Here is a 19,281-nt window from a genome sequence, read left to right on the forward strand (position 1 = left end):
GTCAAACAGAACTTCTCAGAGCTTAAACCAACCAGGATGAACTAATTGCTTCCTGCAATGTCTTATGGGAGGGGCCAATCATCTCCAAGCCTTACTCCCGAGTTGCCCCTTTTTCCTTAATTGTTGTTGCCTTCTGGCAGCTCTGCGCAGGCGCGCACTGGGAACAGGCTCACACTGTTCTTCTGCCTCGAGGATGTAAGACTCTGGAGGCTCCCGAGGCTGCACGTAATTACCAGATGGCCTTGGCCCCCTTCTCTGCCTCTGACGCAGAGCCCTCGTCCGAGCCTTCTCCAGACTCCAAGACTGCTCCTCCCCAACCTCCTCACTGTCCGTCTCTGCTGCTAGTACCGCAGGCTGCCGATGGACCACAACAGGAGAGGACTATTTAGATAAAAGGAATATTAGCAGAAGATATCCAGGTCTATGTTGTCACTGTGGTGGCTGAATGCTAAACGGAACTCTGAATTCTGACATGGTCTGACTGTTGCTACTTTATTTCAGATAAGAGCAAGCGTTAGAACCTTTTCTCCACGGGAGAGGAGATGTTTGGAAGAGAACCGCAAGTTTTCCAAGAAGGTATGTCAATGTGGAGGTTGCTGGATGAAACCCTGTTGACTCCAGAATTCCATAGCTCTATTTATTCCTTTCACTTGTTAGAGAAACATTTTTCCGGGGCTGCCGGCACTCCTAATAAAGGAATCTTTGAGTTAATGTCAGAGCAGTGGTGGATTCCAGATCACGTTTGCAACTGGTATGGTTGCAACGGGGCCCCGCGTCCACCACATGAACGTGCGCACACATGCGCAGCACACGAACAGGCCCTTACCTCTTGCCATGCCTCCGCGAGCCTCTGCGACGCTCCAGCTGCTCGGCGGAGCGTCGTGCAGGTGCTGTGCACTCGGTACGTGTGCGTGGAAGTGCCGAAGAGCTCAAATACAGGTAAGGAGCTCAGGTGGTTGGATGAGTCCTCCGGAGCACTGCACCGGAACAGTGCCCGGTGCACCGGGCAGGCACCGGTACGCCTGTACCGGGGCGTACTACCTGCAACCCACCACTGCTTCAGAGGGTTTGTTGTGTCTGGGGAGCTGGGACAGAACACTTTTATATATATAGAACAAAACAAATATAAATATGTTAGTCTGCTTGGCGGTGTTTTTTGTCTTGTTGTCCAGTCTACGCTAAAGCCTCGCCCGTCATCTTGACCACCCTCTCCTTTATTTTCATTCCCTTGGATGCCCACCAGATCTTATCAAGAAACGTGGATCGTGTGAAAAGAATCTCCATGGCAATCTGGAACACAATACAGTTCCTTGGAAGCTGCTTTCACTGGGAATCTCCCATAAGAAGCTTGATAGCTTTTGTGGTGAGTAGGATTAATTCACACCCCTAATTTAACGTGTGTTTTTTTAAAGAGGCATTTGTAATTAGATAACTACTGAACTGCTGCTTTTTTTTGAGGGAGGGGGTGGATAATATATGTCTTGAGAGAAGATCTACAGTATACAGTATACAGTAAAGACCGGAACAAGGATGGATCTGAAATCACTTCTGATCTTTTTGCCGAACCTTTTATCTGGGGAGGGTTGGAAGAAATGTCCTTCTGGGTTGAGTTTCAAGCAGGGAAACTGGATTCATGGAAGTTGCTTGGAAAAATGGTTTTAATGGTGGACATGATTTGAGGTCCTGGGGAAAATAGGGTCACATGCCTTGAAGATTTTGAAGAAAGATCTGAGATGCTGAGAGTCCCTGGGTTTTATGCCCTCTCTGGGCTTTTGAATTTGAGCTTGTATTCTGATTCGTTGTCAGACTCCCATGAGGCCATACAGGGGCAACTCTGTAGGCTGTCTTGAGTCCAAGGTTTGGTTGACTCTTGCTGGGTGATGATGTAGTGAAAGGGCTTTGGGATTCCTACTATGCCTCTGCCTGAAGGAGGTTGATCTTCGTTATGTAGAATAGACTGGCTCAGGCCTTAATGACAAAGGGGGGAGGATGAGTTTCTGTTTCCCTTTTAGGGGAAATATTCTGTCCTTTTTAATATTTCCTAAAATATTTCTTTTTCCTAGGAGAGGGGTGGGTGCTAACCTCCTACAGGAGGAAGCTGAATTCTCCCCCTCCCCCAAACAAGCCACATTATGACTTGGGGTCATGCCCAAATATGTTTGTGTGCCCACAAATACCACGTTTTAGCAAAAAAAAAAAAAAAAAAAAGCTCTCTTTCTAAGTGAATAAGTTTACAGTTCCCTGGAAAAAAAAGCCCCCAAAAATGAAAATTATTTTAGAAATCCTTTTCCCGGCATGGGGAAGAAAAGAATTTAGATTTATTGCATTGAAAACACAGCAAATTGTATAACTTCAAGGTTGTTATTTTTTTTAAATTGGTGTATTTAATATTATTTTCTTTAAAAAAAAAACATGTCCATTGGAAGTCTGTAGAAATCCTTAGTCTTCCAGGTCATGGTTGTCCCAAAGGTGCTTTTTCAGGAAGCAAGTGGACTTTTTTGTTTTTTTCTTTTGAAGACATTTCGCTTCTTATCCAAGAAAGTCCAATTGCCTCCTGGAAAAGCACCTTTGGGACAACTATGACCTGGATGACGGAGAATCTCTATAGACGTTTAGCTATACAATTTGGGATGAGCACCCTTTGAATGGTGAGGGAGTTAGGAATGGATTTCCAGAGGAAAATTTGCAGACTACAGGAACCGTTTGCACCACTCAAGTGACCCTGAGGACAGAGATAAACCTCCAAGTGCTTCAACCACCCTCTAAAAGGATGCAAATGACCAGCTGTCTGCAAGGAGTATCAATCCTTCCATTCCCCACCATCCAGTCAGAGAGCTGAAGAAGCTTCTTGGATGAGAAGCGAAACGTCTTCAAAAGAAAAAAACAAACCAAGAAAATCCAGTTGCCTCTTGAAAAAGCCCCTCTGGGATGTCCATTGGAAGATCTCAGAGTTTATAAGACAAAGGATCGGGAGAGGCAAATACCTGGAGAATTTTCAATTCCAAAGCAGTTTTTCCTCCCTGAGGTTAAAGTAGGGGAAAAAAATATATTTAGAAGATTGAAAAGGAATAGGAAGCGATTTGCAGGAAAAGATGATTAAAAAGTGTACAAATCCATGCTGTTGTTTATAGCAGGCTGGCAAGCATTTTTAATTAAATGATCTCGCAGAGCTTGTTGGAGCAAGCAATAACTGGCTGATGGAATAAAAGCAATTGTATCAAATCTCTCTCTTTGAAATGAACGGCCCGTCTCTTTAAAACGGAGCTCTAAGTAAGCCATGGGCCAACCCTGTGAGGACTTGGCTGGACAGTGAAACACTATTGAGTTCTCAAACCCTTATTTCGCTTACTTCACTACCGCAAGCCAAATAACTACTAGTAGGAGCATCCTTGTATCTCTTTTATCCGCCAAATTACACTCTTTGGAACAGGGGTATCAAACTCAAATTTATTTGAGGGCCACATCAGGGTTGTGTTTGACCTTGGGTGCCGGGTGGGTGTGGCCAGGATGTGGGTGTGGCCAGCTCAACGTCACTCAATGTTGGGACACGTGGCGTGGCCCGAGTGCTCTTCCAGTGAAAATGGAGCTCGGGAGGGCTGCTCCATTTTTGCTGACAGAGGTTTGCAGGAGGCTGTTGCAGCTGAAAATGGAGCTCCTATGCTCCATTTTCACTGGCAGAGGCACTGCGGGCCAGTACTTCACTGTTCTCAGGGCAGCCCCACAGGCCAGGACTAAACACCCCACAGGCCGGATGAGGCCCGTGGGACTTGAGTTTGGCACCCCTGCTCTGGAACTACAGTTTATCCAACAGCTGTGTTGAGATATTATACTTCAGAATAACAGAAGAACAGAGTTGGAAGGGACCTCGGAGGTCTTCTAGTCAGCCAGGAGCCTCTATTGTCAGGGTTCCAAATAGCATCCAAAAGTAAATCAGAGTGGGGGCAAAGGATTCCTCAAAGTTTCAATTTATGAAGACAGCCATGTTGGCACATCTGAGAAAACCCGTATCTGAACGCTTCCAGGTTTTCCCACCCAGTTGAAAGTTCAAGATCTTTTCCCCACACCCACAAGTCCATCACATCGTCCACTCTCCCACTTCCATGCTGGCAGCTTCCGCCCATCCAGTTCCGGTCAGGTGCAAAGGTGCAAAGACAAAGGATGACCTTGGCTTTCTAGAAAGAATTTTGTTATGGCTACATATCACCCAACTCTGTATAATTCCCCCCCTCCCATGTTCCCACAATAGAAAATGCATAGTAGAATAATAGAAAGTGTGGCAGGCCAAAGAGCCACAAGAAAAGATGGCTTGCAGGCCTGACATCTATACCATTTCAGATAAATGACTGTCCCGTCTTTTCTGGAAAACCTCCAATGTTGGAGCACCCATAAATATGAGTCGGTTGTGAAGCATCCGAATGTAAACCAGGTGCCCATGGAAATGCTACAATGGTCATAAAGTGTGAACAGTGATCATAAGTCCCTTTTTTCAGTTCTGTTATAAATTTGGATGGTCACTAAGTGAACTGTCGTAGGTCAAACATCACCTGTATATGCCATTTTTTTTGAGTTTTAAAAGATTTTTATTAAACAGAAAAAATTCAGTGTCTACATAAACAGTGTGTTGTCTGGGTACAATACATTTTAAGAAGTAGTAATCATAATAGTAATATTCATAACATTAATAATGATCACATAATAAAATAGTATTTGCTCATCCATTTTAGCGAACCATCCTTACGTAATTAATCATTCTCTTATGTTTTTAAATTTCTAACTTCTGTTTTTGCCAGTAAGCCATTAATAAAAGAAACAGTTTATGCCAATTGTTAAGCACCTGAATGTTGATCATGTGACTATGGGGGGGGGGGGTACCTGTGTAAACTGTGGGGTCCTTGGTGCTTTCTGAGCTTGGTTGGGTTTTTTTGCAGCCATTTCATTACCACACTAGGTAACTTCATCAGTGTTAGAAGGTAGTGGGGTGTTCAGAGAGGAAGGAAGTCTATGGAGTCCTTAGTGCTTTCTGAGCTTGGTTGGGTATTTTTGCAGACATTTCATTACCACACTAGGTAACTTCATCAGTGCATATAATATCAGTCATATACAAATAGAAACTTTCAAGCTACCTTTTTGAGACCAATCTTACTGATGACTTTAAAAAAAATCATTTTATAAATGGCTGGAGGATCTCATCCTAGAAAGGTTAAACTTGCTTTATGGAGCCAGTATCTACTATTTCATAATAGTACAATTTAAAAGTTCGTTTTAAACATTGAATGGCTGTTGTGAGGAATTGTGCTTCACTGCACATGCTGCTTATGATTTTCCCCCCAAGAATAATTATCCTTTCTATCAAGAGTTCGCAGTGAATTAATGGCAATCATGTCATTGAATGAAATTAAACTTTTTCTTAATGCAATTATAGTAATCTGAGGGAAATTTTTTTAAAAATACATGTTCAATTATCCCTCTTCTTTAACTTCCTGGAAAAGCCCATCAGAATGTTTTCCAAGGGATATTGTAAGCAGGAATTAAAACTCAACTTCTCCTACTCCCTTTCTGCCACCAAACCAGCACCAATCCAGCATAAAACTCAGCAGGGAATATCTCAGGGGTTGCCACAATTTTTCAATTTCAATTTTTCCTTGCCTTTCTTCTTCTTCTTCTCCTCCTTCTCCTTCTTCTCTGTCTCTGTCTGCCTGTCTGCCTGTCTGTCTGTCTCTCTCTCTCTCACACACACACACCTCTAGTTTCATTTCTCACTTTGCAGTCTAGGAACTGTGGTGGAGCAAAAGTCCAGAAGACATGAACTCATTACTTTCTATGAGTTTTTGCAATAATCCCATGAACCATAAAAAAACCCAGGGCAGGTCCCTTCCTTTTCCACCTGTTGGCCTCAGAGATACTTATCTCCTTCGTTAGTATGAAGCTAAATGTAGGTAAGGGATTTAGATTGCTTGCTTCCTCACAGTCTTTGCTAAGAGGACCTAGTTATCTCTTGGGTGGCAGACACCAGGGCTAGACTGGTAGTTAAGAAGGCGGCATTGGATGTGGAGAGGAAGGCTTCCTGGAGAAAGGCAGGGGGGATTAGTTATCCTTGGTTGACAAGAACACTACACTAAGTGAAGAGAGAGGAAGAGAGAAAGGGAGAGGAGTGGAGGAAGAGAGCAGTTAGGAGAGAAGGAGCAGAAGGGAGGAAAAGAGTAGAAGGGAGAGAAGGAGTGGAAAAAGGATAGTGGAGAAGGAGAGAGGAAGGGGAAGAAGAGAAGAGAGAGATGGTAGAGGGAAGAAAGGAGGCAGGGAGAAAGAGGTTGGGAGGGGAAGCAGGATGGCAGTGGATAAGACGTAATATGGAAAGCAGAAACGCGAATGAAAATTGTTATGGGATGATGGTAAGAGGAACTGATATAATATTGGACAACACAAAATAATGCAGGTTAAGATGTAATGGTATACATGTGGGTTACATGTATGAAAATAAAAGTAAAAAAAAAACATTTTTCAAAAAAAAAACTCCACTACACCGAAATCTTGATTTGAAGGATGTATTTTGGAATGATGGCTTTGTCATCCTTTAAAAGCTTCCAGTGTTGGAACTTCTGGAGACAAGTTGTTCCACTGATTAATTGTTCTAACTGTTAGGAAATTTCTCCTTAGTTCTAATTGCTTCTCTCCTTCATTAGTTTCCATCCATTGCTTCCTGTCCCGCTCTCAGGTGCTTTGGAGAATAGCTTGACTGCCTCTTCTTTTTGACAATATTTGGTGTTTTATTCTCTCAGCCTTCTTTCCTAACACTTAGGTAGCTCATTCATATAGAGAACAAAACAGAAACTGAGGGGAGATGAAAGACCCAGCATGTAATAGAATAGAATAACAGAGTTGGAAGGGGCCTTGGAGGTCTTCTAGTCCAGCCCCCTGCTCAGGCAGGAAACCTTACACCACTTCAGACAAATGGTTATCCAACATCTTCTTAAAAACATCCAGTGTTGGAGCATTCACAACTTTTGGAGACAAGTTGTTCCACTGATTAATTGTTTTAAGTGTCAGGAAATTTCTCCTTAGTTCTAGGTTGCTTCTGTCCTTGATTAGTTTCCACCCATTGCTTCTTGTCCTGCCCTCAGGTACTTTGGAGAATAGCTTGAGTCCTTCTTCTTTGTGGCAGCCTCTAGTCCTGTTGTCTCTTTCATAAATTATGCAACCACTGTCTTTATGGAAATAATAATCATCGCAACCTTGAATCTAGCAGATGGGAAAACAATGCTCTGTCTTGCCCTATCAAAGAATTACACTCTCTCTGGGTGATGTTTCCAGCTAACATGTCCACTTGTGTCTGCATCTTATTTCTGAAAACTGCAGAGCGTTTTTGTTTGAGGTTTAAGCTCCTGGCTTGGACTTTGCTTCTTTCCTCTTGTTTGCCTGAGCTTGGCAAGCAATGGCTCCCGTTTTAATCCCATACCCTGCTGTCCAGAGTAAGCTATCATTAGACCCACCTCAGGTGACAAGTGACAAGAGGACTGGTCTAATGATTTGAGATGCCTGATCTGATCCTTTCTGGAGAGACAAATTCCCCATTGTGGTCATATTCATCAGTCTGTGGCACAGTTTTTGCCTGCTAACCTTTTAATCATTGGATTCTTTCTGAATTCCAAACAGGTTTAACTGCGATCACCAATACCCTGATTTTTACAGTGCTGGCTCTCGTTTTTCAATACTTGCAGACAGTTGCCAGCTGATGTTAATGGGAAGAGAGCTTACAATTTATGGAGAATCAATAGCAATATAGCAATAGCAGTAGACTTATATACCGCTTCATAGGCCTTTCAGGCCTCTCTAAGCGGTTTACAGAGAGTCAGCATATTGCCCCCAACAATCTGGGTCCTCATTTTACCCACCTCGGAAGGATGGAAGGCTGAGTCAACCCTGAGCCGGTGAGATTTGAACCGCTGAACTGCTGATCTAGCAGTAGCCTGCAGTGCTGCATTTAACCACTGCGCCACCTTGGCTCATCACAATTCTCTGAGAATCACAATTCTCTGTGCTCTCCGGACTCACATTGGCAACCCCATTTTTAAACTGGGTTCCTGTCTGTCTGTACATCCATCCATTATCTATCTATCTATCTATCTATCTATCTATCTATCTATCTATCTATCTATCTATCTATCTATCTATCTATCATCTATCATGTCATCTATCATCTATAGCTATCATCCATCCATCCATCCACCCCCCCACCCCCCCTCTTTATTGCTATTGTTTTTATAAAAACACAAAGTTAAAAGATAAAAAGATTATTTTTTTAAAAAAAAGAAAAAAATCAGATAAGAAAAAAAAGAAAAAAATCAGGTAAGAAAAAAAGTAAAAATGCAAGAAAGAAAGAGGAAAGAAAAGAAAGAAAAACAGAAAAAGAATGACTTCTGACTTTCTTTGGTAGCACAATATCCGCACTATCCTTATGATCTTCTGGGATGGGGTATTTGTTATTCTCCGAGTTTGATGGCTTTTTTGCAGACATTTCATTACCAAACTAGGTAACATCATCAGTGCTCTTCCAGGATGTTTGTGACTTTCCAACCTAGCCAAACTGAACTTATAATACTGTAGTAGAGTATTATACGTTTTTGGCCCAGTTCATCAGCAAACTTAACAGAAGATGTTTTTTCTGTACAAGTGGCTCTTGACTTATGACTGGTCATTTAATGACAATTCGAAGTTAGGACAGACTTACTTACGACCTGTTTTCAGAGTTACAACAGCAACATGCCATCCTTTGGTCACGTGATTGCATTTTGGGCAGTTGGCAGCCAGACCATCCTAATAGCTATTTGCAGTGCTCCTCAGTCACGTGACCATGATTTCTGGCAAATTTCAAGTGTCCCCCCCCCCCCAAAAAAAAAACAAATCATCACCACCCACTCAAAAAACAAAACCCAACCATTGGGGGAAATGGGTTTGCTTAACGCCTGCCCCATTAGCTTAACAACCATAACATCCATTTAATGATAATTGTAAAAACAGTTGTGACTTCAAATCAGCTCATGCAGTGCCTCCCCTTAGGACTACAATGGCTCATTCCAGACTCAAGTGCCATCCTAAGTTGAGAACGACTTGTATTCATAAAAGAGAAACGTAACTTTATGGAATGGAGACAATAAGTCTTTGTAACTCAGCATGTGGTCCTTATACCATTGTCCTGAGCTGCAATGACTTCCCTAAGACAATGAGATTTATTTTTCCTGTGAATTTGAGTTTGCTTTGGGTGACCTTGTAAGCCTTCACTTTCGTGCCCCCTCGGTTTGTGGATAACTGTGATGTATAAAGTTCATTGAAAGGCTAGAAGACTTCATTTGTCTTCATATACAAACTGCAAACATGCAGATGTTGGTAGGCAGGTAGGGAGGGAGATATAACCGGATGTTGGTTCTGAATCAGTGGTGGGATTCAAATAATTTAACAACCAGTTCTCTGTCCTAATGACCAGCTGGGTAGGCGTGGCTCGGTGGTCACGTGACTGTGGGCATGGCCAACTCATCATCACTCAGGTCGATGGGAGCTTCACCTTAGCTGTTACAATGTCATAAGGGTTAATCGGAGAGGCAGTTTCTGTAAGCAGGGCAACAAACCAGAATGTTTCCTTCCTGCCTTCTTTACAGGATGAGCCCTGTAAAGTGGAAAAAAAACCAAAAGGAGATTTCTTCCAACAACCGGTTCTCCGAACTGCTTAGAAAGTTAACAACCAGTTCTCCCGGATAGGTGCGAACCGGCTGAATCCCACCACTGGTGCTGAATCCAGTGGGATGTTAGAAACCTCCCACCTGGAATTCCCTACGTAAGGCCCTGCCAAAGAAGATAGTTAAATCAACAGCAGCACATTACATTATTTTTTATTTCCCCCACAAAAAAGAGAAGTTCCTGTAGGTGGCAATGTACAATCAAGAATGGTAAAAACTTCGGTTTCCCCACCCTTCTGTTTTGCTCCTTTCAATCTGGCTTATACCATCCCTTACTTGTCTCACTTATTCCAAATGGCCTTAGTAATAATAATATTATTTTAGCCCAACCCACCATTGAGTTGTTATGAAGAAAAAAAAATAAGAGGCAGGAGCATTATTATGCATGCCACCTTAAACTGTACAAAATACAGGCTGGATATTTCCATTGCTGCTGTTATTGCTTTTTATTAAAAATATGCAGGAAATTTTGAGTCAAAGGCAAAGACAGAAAGGAGTGGAATTCCCTCACAGACGTACACACTTATCAAGACGACAAAAAAGTGCTAATTCTCCCTTCTTTTCCTGTAATTTTCTCCAGCTGAGTCTGTTCTGAGGAAAATAAGAGTCTAATGCATTAGAAAACTTAAACATCAAAATGCTACCTTCTGGCTACAATTCATAGAAAATAACCATGAAATGATCTTGGAGTGGAATATCCACAGAGCTTTGAGTGCTGCGCCAAGGACAACGGAATGTAATTTCGCCTCCCCATCCTTCAATTTTCTAAAAGTCATCCAGATTCTAGCAGGTTGAGAGGTCAGCTACTTTGTGGGTACATAAGGAATGATTCCTGTGGGTTGAATGTCCTGGGCGGGAATAGAAGATCAGAAGGTTGGAAGAGAATAGGCACCTTAGGAGTTAATTCCTTGCATCTCTGTGATATGTTGTAGCTGAGGAATTGGCAAATATTAATGAACTTGTTACAGGTTAGAAAAAATTCCTTAATTCTTCAATGTTTATGGAGATTGTCAGTTATCCAGGTCATGGTTGTCCCAAAGGTGCTTTTTTTTTCATTCAAGAGGCAACTAGACTTTCTTGTTTTTCTTTGAAAATGTTTAGCTTCTCATCCAAGAAGCTTTTTCAGGTGAAGAAGAGCGGAAGAATCTTCTTGGATGAGAAGCGAAACATCTTTTTTTTTTTAAAAAGCCAAGAAAGTCCTGTTGCCTCTTGGAAAAAAAAAGCATCTTTGGGACTCTTAATTCCTCAATTCCCCCATCCGGCTGGCAATTGCATTACTCTTTCTTTTTTTGTTAGCAGGTTTTTTTCCTCCCCTTCTACAACACCTTGCAGTCATTACTCTCACATTACTCTTTCTTTCTACTTTAAAAATTGTAGATGCCCCATCTCGACCCAACTTCATCAGTTCCCCAGCCTGCTGAAAATTGACAGGGAAAAGAAGGTTCTTAGCCTGGAATGTTGGATAGGATTACAGTAGCATTAAAAAAAGAAAGCAGGCCAACCAGCATTAAATCAGATAAACAGCCGAAAACAGAAATGTCAATCAGAGCATCCTAGGGCTGGAAGGGGCTTTGAAATCTTCTAATCTAACCCCTTGACTGAGGCAGGAATCTGCATACCAACTTCAACAGATGTTTGTCCAATCGCTTCTTGAAAACCTCTAATGATGGAATACCCACAACTCCAAGAGGCAAGTTCAGTTCAGTTTCAGTTCAGTTTATTAAATTTGTATGCCGCCCTATTCCCAAAGGGACTCAGGGCGGCTAACAAACAAATAGGGAATAGGACAATACAAAGAAAACAAACAAGAATCATAGGGCTGGAAGGAACCTTAGGAGCCTTCTACTCCAACCCCCTGCTCAAGGCAGGAGTCCTTATACCAGGGATGGCTAACCTCTTTCTCCAAAATTGCACGCATGCACATGACAACGTTTGCGCATGTGCCCACACCCATAATACAATGCTCCCGGCCCCCATTTTGGGTGTAGCAAGCAACGGTTTGCAACCGTTCATTCAATTGCCATTGCTACGTACGTATAAATCTACTGTACTAATGAAACCATTCAAGAAGGCAAGGTTTAATAGAGAATGGTACCAAGTTATCGTACTTGGAAAAAGAATTGCATAACCAGAGCACACCTACAAGGTAAAATTCAGGATTTCTACTTGTAGTGGAACCTATTTATTGCCTTTCAGATGCGCTGAACTTTACCTCTTGCAATTTGCAGCCGGAGAGTAGCCAGTGGCTGGATTCAGGCTCCCTCTAGTAAAGGAAGGACTGAATTCTTTGCTTTGCACTTTGGTTTTGCAGTCGATGCTGCTATTTTAATGAGTTCCTGAGCTTTCTTACTGTGTACCCCTATTCTTTCCACATGGCGTAATTTGTGGAATCTTGCTGCTGACAGATACAGGGGTGGTTAGTAGCTTCCTACTGATCAGGTGCAGATCCAGGGGCTGGAAGTGAGCCTTTGTAGCAGTACTGAGTCTGAATTTAATAATGGAAGGTATTTCCCAGAATTGACTTCTAGTGACTGCTTGGATAAGTCCTGGCAGTTGTCTTGGCAAGATTCTGAAAGGGGTGTGACAGCTTCCTAGGGTTGAGAGAAAGCTCAAGGTTACCTGGCAGGAATAGAACTTGTGACCTCCCAGTATCTAGCCAAATGCTTTCACCAGTGTTTACTAGGGATCCAGAAATAAATGCACATCCTGTGTTCTCAAAAGGTAAGATAGGATAGGATAGGATAGAGAATTCAGAAAGGATAGAGTAGAGTAGAGTAGAGTAGAGTAGAGTAGAATAGAGTAGATTAGAATGAAATTAGAATAGAACAGAACAGAACAGAATAGAATAGAATGAAATCAGAATAGAATAGAGTAGAATAGAATGAAATTAGAATAGAATAGAATGAAATTAGAACAGAACAGAACAGAATAGAATAGAATAGAATGACATTAGAATAGAATAGAGTAGAATAGAACAGAACAGAATTTGTTACTGGCCAAGTGTGATAGGACACACAAGGAATTGGTCTCCACTGCATAAACTCACTGTATACGTACAAACAACAAAGGGATAAATCATACATAATAAGGTACAATCATAAATCATAAGCTCGCAATAGGAGACCGTAATAGGAAAGATGAGAAGGAGAATGGTAGCCTTGCTACCTAGGTAAAAATCCTTAGGCATAAGACAGGGCTGTGGGAATTAGGTATTTAGCAAAAGTGTTAGCATGGGGGTAAAGCTGCCTCTGTGTCTAGTTGTCTTGGAATACAATGCCCTACATTAGCAGCATCCCACAGGGAGGAGTTGAAACAATTTATGTCCAGGATTTGAGGGGTTTGGAGATATTTTCTCAGCCCTCTATCCGGCTCGTGCAGTAGGCAGGTCCTCAATGGAAGGCTGGCTGATTGCAATTGTTTTTTCTGCAGTCCTAACTATCCGTTGAAGTCTGTACCTGTCCTGTTTGGTTGCTATGCCAAACCAGACAGTTACAGAGGTACAAATGACAGACTCTGTAATTCCTCTTTAGGACTATGTCAGCAGCTCCCGTGGCAATTTGAGCTTTCTGACTTGACGTAGGAAGATCGTTCTTCACTGTGCCTTTTCAGTGATGGTTTTAATGTTAGGTACCCCTTTCAAGTCCTATATCAATGGTGCTTGAGATTGTATTGCACTTTTCTTTAGCAATTCACCATGGGTTTTAACAGTTTTTCTCGCTCATTCTTTATATCGGGGTCCATCCCTGGGGTGTTTAGATCTGGCTCGCCAATCCAGCCTGGAAATAGTAAAGGATTGGTCCGTGGTGCCGGAGCTCAGGATTCCGTTCTTGCTAGCAGAGGGTTAGCAAAAGAAACTAAAAACAAAAAATGGAGAAATGTTTTCCCTTTTGCATTTGACCATGCAAGAAGGGACAGGAAAGGAGAAAGGGAAAGGGGAAAGACAAAGAAAAAGAAGGAAAGATGGGAAGAGAGCAAAGAAGGAAAAATAAGGAAAGAGGAGATGAAGGAAGAAAGGAGAATGGAGAAGGAAGGAAAAAAGAAGAGAAGGAAGAAGGAAGGAAGGAAGGAAGGAAGGAAGGAAGGAAGGAAGGAAGGAAGGAAGGAAGGACATTGAGCTGGCCATGCTCACCATGGCCACACCCAGCACCGGCCACACCCTCCACCCCTCCAAGCCCTCTGAGGTCAAACACAACCCTGGTGCGGCCCTTAATGAAATGGAGTTTGACACCCCTGCTTTATATGCACAAAATTCCAGGTCTCATATATGCTCCACTCCGTTCTCAAGAAAAGAGAAATGATAGTTTGACTTGCAATGAGATAGCTAGGCAAATATTTTTCTGAGTGTGAATTTCCCCCCTTCGGTTTCCCTTTGGTTTGGCATCCCTCGAAAGGGGTAGACCCATGCCTAGTAATTTAGTTATTCAATGTCCTTAAAACTTGTGGCTATATATAAATATGGTAAAGAGCAATGACAGCAGCAGGAATTGTATGTGCCCCATACTGGAAAAATGAGGAAACTCTGAGAGAAGAGGGTGTAATTAAAAGAAATATTCAATTGTGCAGAAGTGAACAGATTGACTTTAAAGACAAAAGAAAAAGAAGACAAAGGGTATTTTCAAACACAGGCCTTGATTTATAAATGGCTGGATAATAGAGGTAGAAATTAGGAGCTTGAAAAGTACCGTTTCCCTGAAAATAAGATTTCCCAGGATAATAAGCCCCATTGGGCTTTTGAGTGCATGCACTAAAATAAGCCCTCCCCTGAAAATAAGTCCACCCCGAAAATATTTAAATGCATGCGCAGCTAGTCCCCGCCATTTCCTCTGGTTGCTTTCTGTACAAATAACAAGAGGTGAGGAGGCAAGGCCCGAGGGGGGAGGAAAGGGAGTGGGAACATGCCCCATGCACCCTTTATCTAATGGTTGCTCCCACAACCCTAGCCACCCCCCCTTCTGTCACACTAATGGCAGCCGCAAAAAGAGTGGCAGGCCCAGGAAAGTGAGCTCAAAAATAATAAGACCTCCCCAAAAATAAGGCCAAGCGCTTTTTCTGGCCAGGGGGCCTGTCAAAAGAAAATAAGACCCTGTCTTACTTTTGGGAAAACATGGTATGATTATGTAAGCAAATTGATTCAGACAATACACTGTTCACAAAGCACTTATCCATGTTAAATGAAAACATATAAAAAAACTGTGGGGGGCGGGGGGAGACTTGAGGCAGTATATACATGCGATAAAGAGCAATAGCAATTACATAGCCAGGCTCACACTTATATGCACAGATGGTTGGATTGGAAGGGCCCTTTCAATGCTCTCATTCTCTATTCTGCATACATTTTCTGTCCAAAATAAGGAACTTTTCATTTAAGAACTTAAGGTGTTTCTTTAGACCGAAAGAGCACCATAAAATGAGTGCTACTTGGCGGTGCTAATTGTCATTGTCCCTCCCAAAAATCATAATTCTGCCAAAGCGTTTCATTATCATGTTAGCCACTTGTGTAATTTAAAAGGGGGAAAGGAGATGCTTACGGGGAAAAAAGACATGTTGCAAGCAACCTGATTTGAGAGGCAGGGTGGTAAGACTTAATTTTTACCAATTTGTCATGCAGTATTTTGATACCTTTGAGTCCAGCTGGTCCCCTTTCTGCTTTGCTCTTTGTGGTCCCTGTTCTGACCCAGGCTTCCTTAAAAAGCATGAAGCAAGAGTCTTGGTCCTGGCAAAACCCCTTTTATTTACATGACTGTGAATTCCTTTCATTCACAGTCAACAAGGCTTAGCAAACAGTCTTTCAGAGGAATGTTTATCAACACAAACCTTATCTCATTTGGAGAACTGCCAGATAACTTGTTTCCATAAGGCAGGGCAAGGCAACACTTGGCACTGAATCTCTTAGAGTCACAAACAGAACTTTCCTCTCTTGAAATAACCAAAGGAAAAAATTGTTTCCTGCAAAAGCCCACTCCCCATTCGCTCCTCTTTTATTTCCTATGGGAGGGGACAATCACCTCCAAGGTGTGGCTTTACTCCCGAGTCGACCCTGCTTTCTCAGTTGTTCTTGTCTTCTGGCATGCATACACTGGGAACAGGCTCCAGCTGTTCCTCTGCCTCACTGCTGTCTAGCTCCCTCTCCACCTCCGATGCAAAGCCCTCGTCTGAGCTTTCCTCAGCCCCCAGGACTGGCCCATGTTCCTCCCCAACCTCCTCACTATCTGACTCTGCTGCCAGCTCCACTGACTGTCGATGGGCCACAACAGTCACTGGATCATAGCTCCCCTCATCCCCAACTAGAGTCTTCAGAAGTCTCCATTTTAGTTTGCATGCTGATTCCAAATGTGCAATCAGAAGAATGCACTATTCTTTTTTGCGTAACTGGTCACGTTAAGCAACATTGCAAAGAAACCTGCATATATATATATATATATATATATATATATATGTATGTATGTATGTATGTATGTATGTATGTATGTATGTATGTATGTATGTATGTATGTTGTATGTATGTATGTATGTATGTATGTGTGTATATATATATATATATATATATATATATATATATATATATATATATATATATATATATATATATATATATGCACATACATACATACATACATACACACACACACACACACACACATACATACATACATACATACATACACATACACATATTTAGTGTCACAATTATGGGAGGAAGCTAACTGCTTCCATCATCTGTCAATCGGCTCATCACAAGAGTCCATCACGACAGAAACCCAATATTTTTACTGTTGCCTTTGTTATATTTGTGTTATATTTGTGCTGATAAATAAATAAGATGTAAGATGCCTAAGATGTAATACACCACAGGTTCGAATCCCAGTAAGGGTATGGCTAGCTGATGAGAGCTAAATAGCTTGAAATAGATCTATACTAGTCTCCCTTTATTTATTTATCAGCACAAATATAACATATATATATATATATATGTTGGGGGGGGGGAACCATGCAAATATTCTAGATTTTCTTTACACCCTGAATTTGATGAATCGAGTTTGACAGTTTCTAAGAAAAGGGAAAGTTGAGCACCTGAAATTAACACATTTGAGGGGAAGGGGGAGGAGAAATTTCAGAGAAACTGAAATTGAGAGATTTATCTCCCCTAAGGGGGGGGGGGCAAAATAATTTGACACCAGAAGTTTCTCCTTTCCCCAACGGTGTTCCCTTTCCTTTCCTTGTTAAGCAGGTGTGAAGTAACAATATTCTAATTTATCTTTTCATTTCAATGGGGTTATTGATAGGTGTTTTAAATGCTTGGCTGTCTTGATCCTGTTATTCTAGTGAAAAGGCCAGGAAATTAGAATGTAAATGATTGGAGCGCAGGAAAAGTCCTCAGTTTAATCAGTGGTCTTATCTTTGTGTGTTGGCTTAAGGCCACTGGAACAGCGAGACCAACTCAAAGGCCCCACAAAGAGCAGAGGAAACCTTGTTTTGTCCCAAGAAATTTGGTTTGGTTTCCAGCAAGTGATGTTCTGTTCTCTTTTGTGGGTTTTTTTTTTTTTTTGCGTTGGTCTGAATAAGCTCTCAGTATCTCTTTCATGCAAACCTTGAACAGATGTCTAAAACACCTTCTCTTTAAAAATACTATTTTTATTCAGTTATAAAATGTTACGAAATGCAAAATACAAAAGTAAATAAAAGAGCAACTCTAAGCTGCATAACAGAGGGATACAATCAAGATCAAGGACGGTACTAATACCACTTTATAAAGCCATCATAACACCTAGAATACTGCATCCAGTTTTGGTTACCACACTGTAAAAAAGACATTGAGACTCTAGAAAGAGTGCAGAGAAGAGCAACCAGGATGATTAGGGGACTGAAGACTAAAACATCTGAAGAATGGTTGCAGGAACTGGGCATGGGTAGTCTAGTGAAGGGAAGGACCAGGGGAGACATGATAGCAGTCTTCCAATATTTGAAGGGCTGTCACAGAGAGGAGGGGGTTAATCTATTTTCCAAAGCACCTGAAGGCCAGAGAAGGAATAGTGGATGGAAACTGAACAAGGAGAGATTCAACCTAGAAATAAGGAGGAATTTTCTGACAGTGAGGACAACCAACTAATAGAACACCTTGCCTTCAGAAGTTGTGGGAGCTTCAAGAAGAGACTGGACTGTTATCTGTCAAAAACGGTGCAGGGTCTCCTGCTTGGGTGGGGGTTGGACTAGTTGATCTACAAGGTCCCTTCCAACTCTGCTAATCTGTAATCAAACAGTGAGAGAAGAGCGAAAAGAGAAGTGAGGAAAAGTAGAGAAAAGGAAAGGAAAAGAAGCATTGACTTCCAACTCTCTCTTGCAGTAGAAAAAGGCATTAACATTGAATCACACCCATAATAATATGAAAGTCATTTCTATAACAATCTATCAATCTTATCTATAAAAACCAAAGTCAAAGTTACATTCTTTTCCACCTCAAGCATGAAATTCAGAAGCGGTTTCCTCTAAAACACTTTCTCAAAGGAGGGAAGTTTGCAAGAATTTTGGGGGGGTTCTTTGTCCCCGTGTAGTGAAAACTAGACACCCAGACATTCTCTTCAACCTCACATCAGCTTCTTCTTCTTCTTCTCCTTCTCCTTCTCCTTCTCCTTCTGCTTCTGCTTCTCCTTCTCCTTCTGCTTCTCCTCCTCCTCCTCCTCCTCCTCCTCCTCCTCCTCCTCCTCCTCCTCCTCCTCTTTTTCTTCTTCTCCTTCTCCTCCTCCTCCTCCTTCCTTCTCTGTCTTCTTCTCCATCTCCTTCTTCTTCCTGTGCCTCATGGCTGGCATGTTACCTCACCATTGTGTTCCATCTTGCCCACTGTTTCATTAGTATATAAAAATTAAAAATTCAAGCAAAAATCTGGCCTGCGTGGAAAAAAGAGGGCTCCTGGGCATACGGTTCATTATGCACATTTATTTAATTACTAAAACATTCAAGATGGTTCTTCTCTCACCTGCCCTTGATTTCAACTTGCACAGTTTTAGTATCAGGCTGGGAAGCCATCTTTTACATTGGGCCTCAAGCCTGCCACATATTCAGACATATTCTACTGTGGGAAACTGGGAGGGGGGGGGTTGAGTGGAGCATGGGAATACGTAGCCAAAACAACACTCCTTCTCAGAGAGTCAAGGTCATACTGTCCCTGCAGCTGGACTGACATGGATGGGAGGAATCTTCCTTCGTGGCAGTGACTGATTGGGCCATGGGATGGACATGTGGGTGCTGGGGCAGGGTCTTGAACTTTCAGCTGGGTGTGGAAAACCTGGAAGCTTTCAGATTTGGGTTTTCCCCGATGTGCCAACATGGCTCTTCTAATAAACAGTCTGAAAACCTTTCAGCCTAGTCTGAAAACCACACGACACATACCTTGAGTTCTCATTCGGCTTTAATTTTTCTCTTTTTTAAGCAGAAGTGGCTGCTTTAAATTCCTTTCTTCCCTGGCCTTTTTTTCTGATGGTTTTTGTGCCTGGAAAGCGAATGACCTGAGGGATTAGGGGCAGTTTTATTGCCTAGTCATGCTGTTGGCAATATTATG

General features: G+C 42.0%; 1 protein-coding gene across 2 annotated transcripts in view; it reads left to right on the plus strand.

Moving 5' to 3' along the window:
* MCTP2 (multiple C2 and transmembrane domain containing 2) overlaps positions 1–19,281 on the plus strand; it is a 160,599-nt gene that overhangs the window by 107,267 nt on the left and 34,051 nt on the right. For both annotated transcript variants that reach the window (XM_087704361.1, XM_087704362.1), the window contains exons 16-17: positions 502–576; positions 1,244–1,363. In XM_087704361.1, the coding sequence (XP_087560487.1) occupies positions 502–576; positions 1,244–1,363 (195 nt within the window). The remainder of the gene's footprint in view (positions 1–501; positions 577–1,243; positions 1,364–19,281) is intronic.

Source organism: Thamnophis sirtalis, unplaced genomic scaffold (assembly GCF_051295495.1).
Source record: "Thamnophis sirtalis isolate CommonGarterSnake01/CBP01778 unplaced genomic scaffold, rThaSir2_p1.2 scaffold_2, whole genome shotgun sequence".
NCBI classification, from domain to species: domain Eukaryota; kingdom Metazoa; phylum Chordata; class Lepidosauria; order Squamata; family Natricidae; genus Thamnophis; species Thamnophis sirtalis.